At 36.7% G+C, this 18750-nt stretch overlaps 2 protein-coding genes and 1 non-coding gene across 6 annotated transcripts; all 3 read right to left on the minus strand.

Moving 5' to 3' along the window:
- Positions 1-2866: 2866 nt before the first annotated feature.
- On the minus strand, positions 2867-4331 carry LOC144572398 (uncharacterized). Its single transcript, XM_078321960.1, has 2 exons — positions 3719-4331; positions 2867-3256 (listed from the first exon to the last, which is right to left on the minus strand). The coding sequence occupies exons 1-2, from the start codon at positions 4183-4185 to the stop codon at positions 2959-2961; spliced, it is 765 nt and encodes a 254-aa protein (XP_078178086.1). The 5' UTR covers positions 4186-4331; the 3' UTR covers positions 2867-2958.
- Positions 4332-4379: 48 nt separating this feature from the next.
- Positions 4380-4452, minus strand: TRNAR-CCU (transfer RNA arginine (anticodon CCU)). Its single transcript has one exon. It is a non-coding gene; the product is annotated as a tRNA-Arg (tRNA).
- Positions 4453-7691: 3239 nt separating this feature from the next.
- On the minus strand, positions 7692-18584 carry LOC144572851 (FAD/NAD(P)-binding oxidoreductase family protein). 4 transcript variants are annotated; one of them, XM_078322529.1, is made up of 16 exons: positions 18211-18582; positions 16289-16450; positions 15756-15935; positions 15370-15427; positions 14211-14261; positions 13731-13813; positions 13368-13455; positions 12448-12492; positions 12071-12145; positions 11901-11969; positions 11339-11454; positions 10655-10767; positions 10429-10538; positions 9011-9131; positions 8371-8437; positions 7692-7980 (listed from the first exon to the last, which is right to left on the minus strand). In XM_078322529.1, exons 1-16 carry the CDS (start codon positions 18492-18494, stop codon positions 7851-7853), a joined length of 1752 nt encoding a protein of 583 aa, XP_078178655.1. In that variant the 5' UTR covers positions 18495-18582; the 3' UTR covers positions 7692-7850. The 4 variants fall into 4 exon arrangements, 2 of the variants coding, with proteins under 2 accessions (XP_078178655.1, XP_078178656.1); XM_078322530.1 differs by having other exon boundaries at positions 10429-10508; positions 18211-18581; XR_013517816.1 differs by lacking the exons at positions 7692-7980; positions 8371-8437 and adding an exon at positions 9528-9954 and having other exon boundaries at positions 18211-18584.
- Positions 18585-18750: the final 166 nt, after the last annotated feature.

Consider the following 18750-nt stretch of genomic DNA (forward strand, 5'->3'; position numbering starts at 1 on the left):
TCTGCAAGTAAAATAGAGGAAGAGAGGAAGAGTGAGAGCTTCACAAATTGAACTACATTTTACACTATTCCTGTTTTCCAATTTTGTTCGGCAATTGAACAAGGCGGAGTGGAGAACTAGACCTATTCTATCTTGTGAGAAAGACGTTCCTTCACTATTGCACCCCCTGCCATTCCTCCGGTGAAATAGGAAGAAATAAACTACAAATAAGAGAGATATGATTTGGAATTTTCAACTTAATTTCAATTTTTACAATTTCATTCTACTCCAATTCGTTCCGCATCTACTCTTAACTCAATTCTGTACTCCCAAAAAGTCCAAAAGTGATCGGTATAAAAAAAATCCAATGCATGCGTTGAACTTATGATGGGCATATATCTAAATTTATCTAATTAATAAAAATTGACATGAATGTTACAAAAAAACGTTACTAATTTGAGAATATGAGTATGGTAAATAATTAAAACAAATACGACACAGTGCCATTGGCATTAATGTTAAGCAATTGTTATTAATTAACTAATAAATGTTGGAGGCTCAAACAATTTAAGCAAGAGTTAACATAGAAAAATCAATGATCAAATAATCATAGTTGTTCTACTTGTTCTTTATGCATTGCACAGTAATAACTTTAGAATTAGAAAAAAGTTCCTCCAAATTTTAAATTCACGAATCTGAATGGAGCTGGAATCTCCTTGATGCATCCAATGAGCTCCAATTTTATTTTTATTTATTTTTGGGTTCAAGCCCGTGGGCATATTGAATTGATTATGGCATTGAGACTTGAGAGTAAAGTATTGTGCCTGCTTTGAGCAGGGATATCAGCAACAGTAGAACATAGAAAAACTGCAGTAGAGCTGATTCATATTTGCGAGAAGAGGGGATAGGTGCAGCCAGTATACGTGATCATTGTAGTGCGCGTCAGAATAGCTAGTTTGTGGGCCTGCGTATTTTCTTCTCGGCTAATAAAAACACATCTGAGACCTGGGTTGTAAGCCATCAGATTGACGATTTGCATGAGGTCAATGTATGCTCACCAGTCTGCACATTGGGATGAGGCAGGCGACTGAAAGGAGTGCGCAAATAGTGATGAATCAGTGTAGAAATTACAATCTGTGAGCCGCAGTTCAGTAGCCACCTTGACAGCCATCATAAGGACTAGAGTTTCCATCTGAAATGGTGAGAACGCCTGGTGGTGTGTGAGGCCATACCTAATCAGCTTGCCTTGAGAAAGAAGTATAAAAGCAGTCCCTCCTTTGTCTGGAGGGCTGAACGAGCCATCCGACCAGCATTGGTAAGAGGATCAAAGGGTACCAGAGTGGAGGGGCAATGGGGTTGATGTCCCCGAGCGTGGGGATGGGTGTATCCACTCAGCAAGCTTTGCATTGTGGATGAAAATGCAAGCTGAGATGATGGTGGATGGGGTCTAGGTGCTTGGAGTCGGAAAAAAAAAAACTGCAACGTACTTTCCAGATGTGCCAGAGGGTTGTGAAAAAGAGTGGGAGGTAGAGGTAGAGGTAGATGCTGTCAGATCATCAGGAAGACATCAGTAAATGACATGTGTTGTAGAATGCGCGTCTTGAATCCCAGAGGTGAGATGATTCAGGTGGCTCTGGCATGGGAGCAGTGGAGAACAGGAGAAGTGCGTAGTTAATTCAGCATGCACCCAAATTTCTATCAATTTTTTTTATTATTTCCTCTGGGAGAAGTGGAGAAGTGCGTCATTCTTTTATATTTCTTATTTTCCATTCAACTTCTACGTAGTTTTTTTTTTCTACTAATTAAATCATGAGGTTAAATATAATTAACTTATAAAGCACTTTTTAGTTTTGAACTTTTGATATGTAGTTTTTTTTTTTTTTTAAAACACTGTTCTCCTTCCCTTTTGCTAAAAAAAACCTCTATCGAACAGTAGCGTCAGATGGAGTGGATTTCAATTCATCTCAATTTCAATGCCCATGTGGATGGGTCATGGATAGGGAAGCAGCTTGGGTCCGATGCCCATTGGATCCAAAGTGGTTTCAATGGGTTTGCGAATTTCGTGTCTGCTTTAAAATTCGTATACACAAATCCTAAAGCAGATCCGACGATTACCGAACCCATTGGAACCACTTTGGGTCCAATGGGCATCGGACCCAAGCAGATTCCCATGCATAGAATGGCAGGATGGAGTAGATTCTGTGCTACACAAAGATGGTGAATTGGTGGCCTATCAAACAGCAGCGTCAGATGTGTGCTGCCCCACACAAGCAGAGGCTGTCAGAGAAGTTATGTTCTATGTCAAAGGCAGGGGTATCAGTGCATCTACCTTCTTTACTGATAATGAAACAATGGAGATTGTCTGCACAAATCTGGAGCCGCCCATGGAAAGCTGATTGGAGGGCATTTTAGGAAATGTATGAAATATGGAAGTTGTTGAAGGAAAACAAGGATTGGCTCTGTCTGCACATTAATAGAAGCTGCAATGATGTAACTGATAAACTTTCAAAGAAGGGTAGTCAAATGGGTTGGAATTATACGGGATTTCCATACCCAATGTTTCATGTTTAGGGCTTACGAGTTATCACCTGTTTGTAACAGGTCAATTTTTTTTACTGGTAACTGGAATGTATGAATACTTTGGTTTCTCATAAAGCGGTATGATTTCTGAAAAAAAAAACACAATTTCCATTCAACTCCAATTCGTTCCGTATCTATTCTTAACTCAATTCCACAGCAGGACTTCTATTCCTTTCTTGCAAAAGGTTCAATTGTTAAACTTTTAGCAAAATATAATAATACGAGCCATCATTCATCATTCATCATACAAATCTAGAATCTTCAGAGAAACAACCGAAGATTGCCATCATTCATCATACCTGTGATTTAAATCTAAATCTAAATCTTACTGTTACTAAAGCAATTGTAAAAAAATCATAAATGTAAAAAACCACAGTTATTCCCTACGTTGACCTTTTCCTATTTTTTGGCAATGAGACGGTACACTGTAACCCCACTCCGCCATTCTGGGAGGGGGGGATCCTTGTGCAAAACCTCAACACTGAAATTTTTCCTGGCCTTCCTGAAGAAAGCCGCATCCCTTTTCTTCCACCGCCTCAAATGGGCCATTACAAAAGCCGTCTCCCCCTTTGCAAACACCTCAACTGTCTTCAGCAATGGCTCTATGAGCTCTTCGTAATATACAACGTCTGAGCCCACCACCAGATCAAAATTCTCGGTGGATGCCACATTGGTCACATCCTGTTCATCCCCCCACCTGCCAATCGTATTAATAATATTACCATGGATAAGATTCCTCTTTCTCGTCAACTTCAACCCATTCGTGAGTCCGGCATTTAAATTTTGTAATGAGAGGAAGTGTTAGAATTGCATGACCTTAACAGTGCATCCAATCACACAAAATTCAGCAGCTTAAAAAATTTCATTAAGAAGATTACATTATCTCATCATATTCTCATTTAATATGGATATACTGACCAGAAAGGGAGATTAGTTACCAGTTCAATCCTTCCTACAGAAGATTACAATTTTGTGATGCTAGTACCTATCATGCCCCTCTATAATGTACTGTTCAAATTATGAATGCACCGTTAGTTGGATATCCAATAATTTATCCTGAACAAAGAATAAAAAATGTTTAGAGGTTTGTTTGATCTCACAAAGGAAAATTCAACAACACGAGAACTTTAAATAGAGAGTAACTGATTGGTCAACTGACCTAAGTTGCTGCACAGAGATGAGCCCACAACGCGAGGAGATAATTGAAGAGTTCAATTCAGCATTGAATTGGAGATTCGGAAGCACATTAGGGAGATCCGTCAGAGTAACATGCGCACCGAGGAGTGCAGCGGCAGCTATACCTACAAGGCCAGTGCCAGAGCCTAGCTCAAGGATTTTGAGAGGGTTTTGCTTCAACTGGAGAGGGGAGAGAAGCAACGAGGGATTGAGGTCCAACAGGGAGACAAGAGAGGAAGCAGCAGGCCAGAGCTGAAAGGAGAGGCCTTGAGACCTGAGCTCTCTAATGGTGATTGTGGAGTTGATTGAGTGAAGACAATGGTGATGGTCGAGCTCCACGAGTGCAACGCTTGTGTGTTGACTTTTTTCTTGTTTTTCACCTTCGTCTGATTCGTCGTGGAGAGTGGAGAGGAGGAAATCGGGGTTTTCGTCGGAGTCTGAGCTGGCCATTGTAATTTAGAGAATGGATTGGGTTCAAGCGGGACCGGGGTACCCCCAAGTGAGAGGAGAGATTCTGAAATTGATGGAGCTCTGAATAAAATGTGGGAACTTGAATTGCGACAGAAAGAATGGGGAACAGCCGAAGAGCATTGAAGAAAAACGGAGCTCTGAAAACTTGAATAATATAATAAAATAACAAAAATCGCGCCAGGTAGGGGTCGAACCTACGACCTTCTGCTTAGGAAACAGACGCTCTATCCACTGAGCTACAGGCGCTTAATGTAATCTAGAACCAATATTAATACTTAATTAATTTCATCTCTCTATCCACTGAAGCCTAAAACCAATATTAATTACTTATTTAATGGCACCAAAAATGTAAACATATTTAAATTATTATCAGGATTACTTTGATAACGGTTACATCAAATAACTCAAATTGATACCTAGACGAACAACATGCATACGAAACATTGTCAAAATTGTGTAAACGCCTTTATAATTACTTTATGTGGTAAAACAAACTTCAAATTTAATTATAATTGTAGATTATAGGGTAAATTTCATCGAAGGTCACTAAATTTTGTTCTTTGTCACGAATTGATCACTCAAATTATCCCTCGAAAAGAATTATTGGGTGGCAATAGCATGGTATTCCCAAATAAGTTAAAAAATTTATTAAGTTTGCCATATAAATTATCTTTTTCTTTTGATATTTGTTCCTTTCATGTTCTTTGGATGGGAAATAGCAGTAATTCGCTATTCTTTTGGATGAAACAAGAAATAGAGCAAAAATAGAGTTAATCTCAAATTTGAGTATAGTAACTAACTCAACTTTTGGTTGAGTTAGTAGAATAATGAGCTAATCCACATGTGACAAACAAATAATAGTGAGTTATTGTTATTTTTGCTCTATCCAAACATCGCAAAGTTCAAAAGAATAGCACTATTCTTAGATTAGTGTTATTCTTACTCTATCCAAACGCACCCATATTCAATTTAGAGGATAAAACAGAGTAAAGTTTGGGTCGGCCAAAGCATTATGTTATGAAGATCAAGAAATTACCAGACATGCTTAATCTACTTTCTCTATCACTTCATAAATGTATTGAATTAAATAGTGTTATCAGAATCGGAGCGGATCGGACGAGCGGACTAAAAAAACCGGAACCGATCACTTGTCCGATTTGATTCGTTTAAAGAATAGTTTATGCTATTAGACCGGGAAAAATCAATTTAATCGAACCGTTATTCAAAAAATCGCTGAACCATTTAAGAAAAAAATCCAGTTCAAAACAAATTTCAAATTTGAAGTGAAATCGACCAGAGAAAACATATCAAATCAGCGAAAGAAAAAGGACGAAGAGAGGAAGAAGCTTATGACAGTGGACCCATTACTTTAAGAGTGTAATTAATGTTGTTTAACTTATGCGAAGCATATCAGCCCAATCAAGAACCCACTTTTTTTAGCTCAATAGTCTTTTTATATAATATATATTTGTTTAATTGGACTGAGAAATAGCTCAAGACGACAAGATCTCAAGTAGCCTAATTAATTTATTTTAAATTTAAGGCCAAATACACTGTAGTAATAGATTGTTGAATGCTTATGCAAAAAAAAAAAAATTATGAATAAGTGGTTCACTTTTGTATATTACAAAAAAGAATAACAATTCTTATGTTTTACTGCAAGAAAAAATATGCTATATTCTCAAACGCTGTTATTTTTTTTCATGTATGTATGTAACATTATTTCATTGTGTAAAGATGGAATTTACAATTCAACTCTATCGAAGTTTCTATTTGTTTTTAATTTTTACATGCTTGTGTTCTGTTGATTCTTGTGATTCCTTATATTCTGTTGATTTTATTAATTTTTTTTTAATTTTAATTAGCATCTTCATCATAAGCAATGTTTTTTCTTTTTCTTCTATTTTTCCGTATGATTCTATTTCTGCGAGAAGAAATAGTTGCTCTATTTCGTTTCGATTATATTTCTTTCCAATCAATTTGTTGACTTCCTCTTCATCTGAATCGAGTTTATCTTCATTCATTTTATTCAGTTCCTCTAGATCTAGTTCTTCTTCAAGTAATTATTTCTCGACATTTTTTTCGTTTCTCTTCCATTCACTCTCCACTTGTAATCATCTTTTTGAATTTATCTTGTTTCATCTTAGAAAAATTGATCAATTATTAAAATAAAGGATTCAAATAGAAATTCTTTTCAAATCAATTCTTTTTTTTTTTCAAAAATTCTTTAAAATGAAAATAGGATTTCATCATGTTTAAATTCTCATTTAAATAAAATGAAATGGCATAATTTTGCATAACACAATTTTTTTATATACTATTAATTTACTCAACTGATAAGATTGACAGTTAATTTATTGGCTCGGAATCAAAAAATGAATTGAGATCATATCTAATGAATCCATTTTTTTATGATTAAATCACTCAATTCTTTTTTTTAGTATTTTATCGATAATGATCAATGAATTTATTATAAAAGTGGGTTATATTTAATTGGCTCAAAAAATTTACAATCAACATAAATTTGTATCATCTTTAGATATTATGCTGACAGGACTTGATATGCCACTAACATTTAAAAATAATTAAGAAAATTGTTATTTGACGTTTTATGTAATAAATTGTAAAAAGCTGGTGTACGTCAATTAGAAAATATATAAACATTCTCGTTTTAATTATGTAGTTAATGAATTTGCTCAAATTAAATTATATACACAAAATATTTTTTCAAATAACAGTAGTTAATGAATTTGCTCGAATTAAGTTATATACACAAAATATTACTTCAAATAACACTTAAGAAATAATATCTCAGTATCAAATATAACAATTATAAAAAATCAACGGTTAAACCGGTTGACCCACTAATCCAACCAATAAACCAGTGACCCGGAGTTTAGGGTTTAGGGTTATATTTATCTGGTCCGGTCCGGTTCTGATAACATTGGAACCGGTTGACCCACTTACGGTTTGTACATCCGTATTTAAAGCTCTCATGCCGATCCATGACCGTTAACCATCATCCTAATACCGTACTTAAGGTTATTTACAGCATTTATACTTCAAAAACAAAAACAAATATATATAAAAGAACTTCAACCACTAATTATGTGCCACGCTACTTAAGCTCAACAAAAGCTTGATCAAGCAAAGAAGAAAATAAAAGAATTTGAAAGCTCATTCCGAACCAGATAACAAACAGCCCACCTGTACTAATGGAACTACTCTCACGTGACATCGGATCTTTTCATTAACATAAACCCCGTTTTAAATCCATGCACAGCGGGCAGAGAGCCCTTGACAAGCTGGTTTTGTTAGATCAGTTCCGGTACTAATCTTGCAAGAAATGGACGGTTCACAGTGTGCAGCATCTGGTGCTGTGCTGGATAGGATATGGATCCCATCCCAGGCCAACTTTGCAAAAAGTTGGCTGTCATTGACGGGTTTATAGTTCACGAGAAAACCAACCAAGAAATAACCAGATAGAAGATAACTGAAAATATTTTTTCACGACAGAACAGTCTAACTTTATCATTTTTATTATTAAAATAGTAATCAATAAGCCCACGAAAAAGAAGCTTTCATTAGGATTCCCATAAACAAATTTTCAGCTCATTCCTATTATTGATGACAGCTCAAATAGATTATGACCTTTTCAGATCTTGAATAACAACAGAGGCTGCATTGCGGCCAGGTGCACCCATCACACCTCCTCCAGGGTGGGCCCCACTGCCACAGAGATACAACCCCTTCAAAGGTGTTCTATAACCAGACCTGTAAATTTAAAAAGGAATCATCTAAATAGCCAGTTCTAGATTGGACTTCAAAATTCAAGGATGCTGCTGTTTTTTTTTTTTTGAAGGCCCTTGAAAGTTTCAAGCAACTCAAAATCTTCATCGTTACAATTTAACATTTCTCGTTATGGTAATTAAAGCTAGAGAAAAAGGAATTAAGAACAATACCATTATAACTGCTGGCATCAAGTAATGAAAAACAATGTCTCAAACATAACATTCACTTCCAGAAACCATATTGGTACGAAATGAAAAACTTCAGGAGATGAAGACATAGTTAACTTCGGAGAATGATCAAAAATTACCCAAGGAAACAGATTGTGTAATATTCTCCATAAAATAGCAAATTGAACTAGCATCCAGGACTTACCATCCTTTGGTGGGCCGCATTAGAAAAAGAGAATCCAACCCCATTGCACCATGAAAGATATTACCTCCTGTTTTATATAATAGCCAAATAAGAGTTGTTAGTTAAAAAATTGACATATAAATAAAAGTTATGAGCACTAAAAATCAAAAGATTGTTATTTTTGTCTTTCGGTTACAAGTCACCATCCTCATTAAATCATATTTTTCAAACAGCGTCCTCTTCATACTTTAAACCAGAAACTTTTTTTTTCTCTAGAAATGTTTACCAACGATCAACAGCATATTAGACTAAGCACATAATACTTGCAAAAAACCATACTCCCCTAAATTATCTGGCCTTAAATCTCTTATGAGCCCTTTGCCTAGACCAAACCAAAATATAATGAAAGAAGAGGATTTGCATATTGGATACCGAACTTTAATGAAGTTGTTTGATTGAAATTCATAATCTGGTTGAGTTACTATTGCCCCTCAGAGACGGTTCATTTATTAAATATATTAATATCAGTTATATCACTTGGTATCCAATGCATAAAACCCAAAATATTAGGAGTTTGCCGAAAATACAAAAATATTAATGGTAGTCCTTTGCAGGTACAGTTTTTAATTGTATGTTTTCTAATTTAAAAGCATGAATCTACCAGTTAGTCCAAATTCCTTTTCCAGATCAAGAGGAGTAAGCATGTCATAGCCAACTATCGAAGAACTAAATCCTGGTGCATATTCATCAATCAGAGAGAAGCATTGATTTGCAAATGTTTCCTGAAATTAAATGAAAAAAAAAAAAATCAGATGAAGCTGAGGACTGACGGAAAGTTTCAATGCCTACAATTAATATTAAAAGGGTTCAACACTACCAAGATAGAGATGGAGGGAGAGGGAGGGTCAGAGAGAGAGAAAGACCACTCCGAGATGCCTATCCAATCCACCACATCATAGCCCCCACAACTGTGGATAGCACTGACATAGTTTTTTTAGATATGAAGGATACCACTTACTAGAGATGGAGGCTTCAGGTCAGTACTCCGCGAGGTCCATTTACAGGGTTATGATTGGAGGGGGGAAAGTAGGATGGAGGTTCAAAGGAATCTGGAAGGCAACAGTGCCACCATCAGTCAAGGTTTTTTCGATAATGCTACTGAAGGGGAAGATACCTACACATGATATGTTGCGTGCTAGAGGAATCCATTGTGAGATGCCCTGTCCAATGTGCTCAAACTGCCCTTGTGAGTCGGTCTTACACTTAATCTTTTTATGCCCTTTTGCGGTGGAGGTATGGTTTGAGTAGCCAGAGAGGTACTCAACATTGCAGCATGGTACCGGACACATCAATTGAAAGGATCTGGGAGCGCTCTAGAGAGAAATCAAGGTTGCAGCAGAATTTTTCAAATTCTAAATGGCTATCACTGTTTGTTTGTACGTACTGGTATATCTGGAGACAACGAAACTCTATGATTTTTTAGAGAAGCAGTCTGCCAGCAAAACTGCTAGCAAAGAGGATTGATGAGGAATGGCAACTTGGGGAGAAGTTCTGTGTAGTTTAGTAAGAAAGGGCATGAGAAGCCTCACAGTAGCATGCATAGCCCTGTGAAGATCATTATAGTGATGTAATTACCAGTATCTTGTTTACTGATGTAGCTATTTTCATAGTGACATAATAGATGTAATAGGAGTACAGGTGCTTAGATGAAAAGAGGACTCCTCTAGTAGTTTGCGGTTCGTAATGTAACTTTATTCTATTCAATACAACACTTGACAGCCACTGTCAAGTTTTCAAAAAAAAAAAAACAGAGAGGATTAGGAGACCACAACACAGGTGTTATTATGCAGGGTGGTGCAGGACACTAATTAACAGTACCTAAGGTTTTGCTAAGTAGCTCTCAGTTTTCAACCTCTAACATACTTGTTTACGTTTCTGAAATATGTGTTGTGTTGTGCTGTACAATGTTTGATGCAAACTATTTCTCTGTCTAATACAAAACAACTTGGCAGCTGCTGCCAAGGATTTTTTTTTTTTTTTAAGAAAAAGGGAGGGAAGGAGGGAGGGAGAGAGACTAACTCTGACAACAGGATCATGCCAACTACCGTCGCATAGTTTGTATGGAGTGTACTGAACAAATAGGTTGATAACATGTTGACCTGATGTATCAATAAAATCAGTTTGGTTTCCTGACCAATAGATCTTAAATTAAAATATGTACCTACTGTAATGACCTCACAAGCTAAAGCTATGATCACTATTCATTGGTTCCTTTTATAAGTATAAGCTGGATAAAATTTTATACCAGGAGGGGAGATTGTTTTATCTAGGATGGAAGGAATCGTCATCTCAATAAGTGGCCTTCTAGAAGGTATGCCTCGTACAGCATCCTTGTATGCTACGTCAATCTCCTCCATGCTTCAAAATTCAAAATTAATTAGAAGAGAAGTGTCAATAGGAAAAATGTAAACCACTCCACGTTCAATATACTTTATCAACTCAAAAAGAAAAATTCAAGTTGATTCATTAACTTACCTTGACTGTGGGTCAGAGATATACCTTATGTTTTGGTAGGACTTTTACCAAAAATAAAATGACAAAGTCCAATATACTCCCCCTAAGAATGGGAAGTATCTCTGTACTCCTTTAACAACATGAAATTATCACATATGCCCAAATTCGCTTAATTATTTGAAGCACCCAATAACTCTCTCCTCTACCTCATATATGTAAATCTAATAGCAAAGGAGGATATTGAGGGGCCTTTTACATAAATTGTGCAAATGATGGACGCATAGAACAGTTTTCATGTTTTATAGTGATATACAATTGCAAATATTATTTTCCACACATGTGCATTATGTTTCTTTTACTTTTTCCACAGGTGAATATGTACATGGCGTATATGGACATGATATTTTGACAACTGATATGGGTATTTAACTATAACTTTTGCATTTGAATATAATTATTTGGTTTTGAACTATACCTCTCAGATCCTATATGTATGGTTCCAACATGCTCAGGGCCTCCCTCAGCAGAGCTACTTTTGCAACACTTAAAATTTGGTAGTCTATCAACTGCCAAGTTAATTTTTGTTGTAGCCTGCACAAGAACAATACAGAAAAAATGAAGATCATAAATTTCCACAAATGGAAGCCGTCAATAATATAATATAGAAATATTAGCCCACTTTTAAAGATATATGGAATGAGAAGGTTACAAAAATTTAAACGCCAATTCCCCTCACCTATGCAATTTTATAACCAAATGAGGAAATGAATGTTTCTTATTGTTAGACTCTACTTTCAAGTTTTATTAAATTGACAGTAGACCTGAGTACGTGAGAGATAAAGATCAGTATTATATGTCTGAGTTCTTGAATGCGAATTGGGGTCAATTTGTCAATATTTCAGCACCGCCAAATTGTCTTAAGACTTATGAGTGATGGACATATTCCATAAGTTTGGCGGACAAATATATTCTGGAGTAAAAAAATTATATATGTTGAAAAATGACAAGATCATTGATTTGGTAATAAAGAATCTTACGGAGCTATAATCCAAGTTTCTAATAGATAAGAGAAAATCATCAGAAAGAAAGTTGTGAGGCACTAGTTCCTGCAACAAAACAAACCATAAAATACGACACAGTAATTACTTTTCCTTTTTCTTTGCCTATAAGAATGTGTATTCTTAGATGGGGTCTATAAATGAGTTACCACAAAAGTTTTATGAGCAGTGGCATTTGAAAGGACAACAGAAGAATGCACCTCAGATCCATCAGCCAACACTACCTGCAAAGATAAATTTCAAAAGCCACAAACTATACATTATACAATAGAAAGTCATATGCTCTGTTCAGTTTTAGTGAAGTACCGGTACAAGTTTCACCGACTCTATTCCAAGTCAAATTTTCGTCCTACTTATCGTGTTTGCTTCTTTTGATTAATTATGCAATTGAATGAGGGAAATTGGAGTGAACAGAGGCTTACTTGACCTAAATGAACCAAATTAATGGTGATAGTATGGTACCGAGGTAAAGCCGTGTGCAAACCAAAATTAAAATCTTGCAGTGTAAATATAAAGAACTGCTCACCCCTATTGCTTCTTTGGTGTTGACATCTACAAGGAGATGTTTCACCTATACAAATAACACTGAAACAATTGAAGTAAAATAACATGAAAATACTTGAGATAAGCTAGTACATAGAAGATTGGACATAAAAATTTTACGAGTCATAGTACAAAAGAGGAATACAGTATCAAACCTATTCTAAAGGTGAGTGAATACATCTCAATATAATATTCTTTTTGACACACTCACATATACAAATATATTTTTCATTCTTTTATGGGTTTGTTCTTAGCCTATTTCTGCTTAATTGGTAGTTCAGGCAGGAATTAATGCTCAAGCCAGGTGTTAAAATGACTTGTTGGAATAATAGTGGCTATTCCATAATGAAGGAAACTGATACAATGGCCCTATTAGATTTCTGCAAACATGCTAAAGTGAATGAACACAATAAGCAAACAGCAATAATAAAAATGCTAAAAGAGAGAAAACACCCGTTGTTTAATTGTTTGCAAAAAATAAAACAAGTATTGCACTAGCGCAGCTGAGATGAGAACTAACTAGGATTTAGAAAAAAAGTAAAAATTGGTCATTTGTGCATAACAATAGACCCCAGTCAACCCACACATTTTCAACCTTTAGGCCTCAGTTGCCGACGCCAAGATAGAAACTTTTTTTCTCCTCTAAATTGTTTTACCCTTTTTACATTTTTGGAGTCTTCTCTCATTTATTGAACACTTTTTGCTAAATGCAAACATTGTATAATGAGGAGAAAAAACAAACTTTATAGTAATTTTGTCAGAAGCCAAAGGAAAAGACAAACTTCTGCCCGAGAATAATAAAAAACGAGTGCTTCTTGCTATAAGCAATGTGGAAAGAAGTCAAGGACACTTTCTGCGAATACAAACAAGTGATTTATTGCAATAAGGGTCGAAATAAAGTACCTCTGCATTGGTCATAATGTGGACCCCGGCTTCAAGAGCAGCTTTACTTATAGCTGAGGAAACTGCACCCATTCCGCCTTCGACATAGCTGTAAATATTAATGTTTGTTCTCTTAAAATATCATCTTCGTATTAGAGTCATATTCTTCATAATGATACCACTTTTGGTTTCAGTATTGGTAATTACCAAAAGAATGTCACAGATATTGGTTTAGGCTGCTAAGTAACTCCTCTTGGTGATAAAATGTCTTTATGTTTTTCGCAGGTTCTAAAATAAGTGGTAATCTACTCAGTGGTATATTCTGGTGACATGTTGAACCTCGCCAATCAGGGCCCAGCTCAATTGAAGAAAGAAAAATCTTACGACCAAATGCCTCGTTCTCCTTTAGTTTCTCCCATCACATGGTGTAATAAGACATATCCTGAGCCAGGTGCATGTGGTGTTCCCTGTACAGGTTTTACATACAGAAGATAGTAGTATGAAACTCGCATCAGCTGTTTTCATGATTTTTACATGAAGTGCTTGTTGCTAGGACTTCATTTACAATCATAAGGACTAGAGAGACATGAAGTGGCAATTTTTTCACATTAAAAGGTAACATATCGCTTGATTTTACAATATGACCCAGCAATTGTACTTGTCTGACATTAAAGAGCATCCCTATAGGGGACAATTTGTCTCCAAATCTAATTAAGTTCCTTTCCAGTTCAATAGGAAAATAACATAAGTTAATGATACTAAAGTACTTTCAAAGGGATATAGATATAAATAATGGGTACCTTTCAAATTTTCTCCTAATTCTACAAAAATCATGCGTAAAAGAAAGGGTTGAGGACTTGTTACCATAGTGCCGATGACAGAATCAGTTGCAAGTGTAGCCTTCAAGACCTCTCCCTGCAAAGTAGTCAGCAATGGTACAAAATTTCAATAATGCAGACTCTCATTTTGATAGATATATCTCTCATTTTGATAGATATATGTTTGGATATGAAGTAGACAGTTTCAATAATGCAAGGATATTTAGAAATAGTAATACTTCAGAGGAACAGAAAGAGTCCAGTCAAAATTTGAATATACTTTTTGTTCTTGTATCTATTCCACGCAATTACAACAAAACCAGTGGAAAGGTAAAACATGCTGATTCTTTCAAGAACAATACCAGTACACACTGCCCAAAAACTAGGGGTGTAAACGGATCGGATATTATCCGATTTCGTCCGGATCCGAATCCGGAAAATTATTTAAATTATCTGATACGTATCCGTATCCGAGACTATCTGTACCCGTATTCAAAAAATTATAACAGATAAGGATATGGTAAGATTTTTAACTATCCGTATCCGACCGTTTACACCCCTAAACCACAACAAATGTACTCATGTTCTTAAATTGATTTATTAAATTGCATATACATACCAATGATTTATTAAACTACATATACATATATATTCTGATGAACAATATAACACTGTGACATGATTAGTGACTAATGTTTTGATAATATGATATATGTTTTGTAACCAACAAACTTATTATAAAAGATATTAGATCTAATTTATGAATGAAAAAAATATATTTAGATGTTATTCTTTACTAGAATATATATTAGTATTTTATTTTTAATTATCCGAATTATATTTATATCTATATTTGTATTTGTCTGATATCCAATCCGTATCCGTATCCATTTAATATCCGATCCGTATCCGAATCCGAGACTATCCGTATTCGCATCCGTATCCGGAAAATTATAACGGATAAGGATACAGTTTGACCACTATCCGATTACCAATATCCGTATCCGACTGCTTACACCCCTACCAAAAACACAAGACAAACAGGTAAATAGTGTAGACCCAGATTACTTCAATGCTTTTCTCAAGCCTCTTTTGATTAATTGAGAAGCAACTAAGTAAAAAGATTGAAAATTCCAATTTAGGAAAGAAAATGCAAAAGCACCAAAAGAGAAGCATAATTAAAAGGACAGGAAATTGGGAATAACCTCGAACCAATTGTTTAGGACCTTTGATGCCGGTGAAAGTAGCAGATCCATAAAATCTCTGGAAAAGGAAAAAAAAATTGTCCCATTACGGTATTATGTTAATAGAGAATCAAATGAGGAAGAACAAAGAAGTTTTGTTCATAAAGAGAGGACAATAGTATAACTATGGTTATGTCAATACCGGTCGAAATGGTACTAATTAAGTTGAATATTTTCCCAACGTTTGTCTTTTGTTTATTTGCCTTCTATTTAGTTGTCTTCGTGTCTATTTAAAATTTTCATCAGGTAAGGGCTAAACAATTTTCATCAGGTAAGGTCAAATGAAGCAATTTAAATTTCTTAAAATTGAGTTGCCAGCTAAGGTCTAATCAAATACATCAACTTACACCATGTCCTTTTGTCCTAGTGTGACAACATGTTGGAGGCAGCGGCTCCAAAATGCAGATTTGTGAAACTTATCCTTCATTTTATCAGCTAGAGATGGTAAATCGTGAACCAGCTCCGGTGGTGGTGAATCAATAATGAAATCCATGAACTTGCAGAATTTTTCCAACTGCATTTCATACCTATACTGAATGTATCAGATAATATATAACATGTTTTCTCTTAACAGCCAATATTTCTCATATCTGCAACTTAACCTTTTAGATTATTTGCAAATAACATTTAACACTACTCTGAATAGTGAAAACATAAGAAACGTTACTTTTTTTGCGCACAAAGTTAAATGTTGAATAACATTAGCAAAGATTTTATATAAAAAATAAGTATTTGAGTATTTATGTACTATGGGGAGCTCCACTGAACAAGTTCAATTGATCAACTCCAACTACAAAGCACTTGAGTTCAGTGGAGAGATTGCAATCTCATTTTTATACATAAGAGATAAAGTAAAGTACAATCGAAATACTTCCACGACCTTGGGTATGCTATTGCATCTTTTTTGGAGAACTTGGCAATTTCTGATTGGTTCAGGTCCTTGTCGGGGCCCAGTAGAAGTGATTTGCCATCAAGGCATGGTGTAAAGGATGATGGCTCCCGCCGATAAAGCTTCAAGCCATGTCTCTCCAACTCTAGATCCCTTTGAGAGTAATGACAGGATAAAATAATCAGAATACTTTTGGTTGCAGCATGATAATTTTCATAAACATAACCTATTAGGTGTTTAACACTCAAGATTCACGAGGTACCAAATGTTTCAGCCTATAACCTGAGACCACTGCACAAATCGCATTACAGATGGAAATTGAGTGAGTTGGTGGATGTAAACACAGGTGGCTGGGATGTGGAGAAATTGTTGAGTAATTTTGGTATGACTCAGACAATGTCTTCTGTAAGACCGCCAAATCAAGAGGCAGGTGAGGATTCTCTAGTTTTCACCCTTGCAGGAAATGGGGTCTTTTCAGTAAGGCATATGAAGCACTAGCACAAGAAGGGACCCCTCTGCAACAGCATAGCGGAGAGGTGTGGAAGCTGATCTGGGACAAAGGCGAGTTAGTTCCAAGAATCAGGCTATTTGCTTGGAAACTTATGCATGAAGCCCTTCCATTAGCCAAGGTAATTCAATCTAGAACTGGGAAGGTGGACCCTATTTGTGCAACTTGTGAGCAAGCGGAAGAGGACCTGTCTCACATGCTGTGGCAATGCACTTTCTCTAGGTGTTGTTGGCATAATGGGTCCTTGCCAATTATATCCAATAGGCTACCCAATTCGGTACAGCAGGTTTTTCTATTGTTTAATACTGATGAAATGATTGAGAGGTGGCCGCAATTTCTTAATTCAATCTGGGCAATTTGGAGGTGTCACAATGATCGGGCCTATAGTGGATTAGAGCCTTCCTTTGGGAAATTCCAAAAATAAAAGATGCAGATTGACAGAGAAACGTTGTATGCTGGTACCGGAGTGGCAAAGAAACGAAAAAGATGGACAGCTGGGATGCAAACGCCTTCTGACTTCTGAGTCTCAATCACTGTCACACACGTGTTTTACGGATGATCCTGGAAGGAAAATTGGACAGGAGGTACCGGTTTTGTTTTAGAACTCAATGGTGAGTTACAGGTGTATGGTTCACATGGACATGGAGTGACAGGTTCCCCCCTTCATGCTGAGGCAATTGCCCTTCTCCAAGGGTGTGAATTTGCTAAGGCGCAAGGTATCACAGCATGTTCATTCCTATCTGACTGTGAGGTTCTGGTAAATGCGGTGTCTCAGTTTCAACCTCCAACTGAAATTGAATGGATGGCTTTTAAGGAAGCGATGCAAGTATGGGAAATTCTGAAGGGAAGTAGAAGCTACACCTGCTCCTATATCACTAGAGAACTGAATACCATTGCTGATCTTCTGGCAAGGAAAAGCCGTGAAGAAGGAATGGGCAGTATTGGGTTTACTTATCCAACCTTTAAAATCTAGAGGTTTGGAGCTAGCTTAGACTCATGTAGGTGGATTCTGGTATTAGTTTCTGTAATAGAAAGTTTGAATGTCTGATGTAATGGTACTGGTCTAGCCTACGGGCATTGTAACACGCAAAAAAAAAACTGTCAGTTGTGTGATACCCTGTTATGCTACTCAACACCCAACAAAACATGGAAAAATGAGGATGGATGGATAACAAAACATGGAAAAACGAAAAGTAAGCAAACAGGCCGAAACATTATCAGACCAGTACCAATGCATAGCCTGTCGTCTTATCTCTCTTCCTTCCTGTGATGGAAGTTATGGTACACGAAATCTGGTATAAACAATGCACAGAAAACGTCCCCAGACAATGTACTAGTCACAGAGGCAATTCAGTTGTACAGTACGAGTGAGGGATAAAGCGGGAGAAAGATGTGACCAGTGAACCTTATAACAGAAGGTCGGAGAAGGCTCTGGAGGTAGCTACAGCGTGAGAACTTGAAGCCAGGCACGATCTCCTCCGTCACTGCAGCGCCTCCGACAAGATGGCGGCGCTCCAGCACAGCCACCGAGAGGCCGGACCTCGCCAGGTATGCCGCCGCCGTCAGGCCGTTGTGGCCGCCGCCAATCACTACCGCGTCCCATTTCTTCGTCGCCACTAAATCCTTCTCCGGGGAAGTGGTGGCGGAGAAGCGCCGGCGGGAGGTGAGGACTCGTGTTAGCCGAGACATGGGAAGAGACGAAGAGTGTCAGTGAGACAGTGAGCGAGACAAAGGAGCAGGCGGGACTCGTGTCAGCACTTTTGGTTTATTGTGTCTTGATTCTCGAGTCACTGCGAATTTATTCTGATATATCTCTATGTCAGCTATTGCGCGGCATATTATGCAACGGGTTACGGGTGGCTCGGGGATCACAGTGACACAAGATACCCGAATTATACCCGTTTATTTTTTTTTTTGGAGATGTCAAACTGAACACCGAATTATT

Source organism: Carex rostrata, chromosome 20 (assembly GCF_964058835.1).
Source record: "Carex rostrata chromosome 20, lpCarRost1.2, whole genome shotgun sequence".
Taxonomy (NCBI): domain Eukaryota; kingdom Viridiplantae; phylum Streptophyta; class Magnoliopsida; order Poales; family Cyperaceae; genus Carex; species Carex rostrata.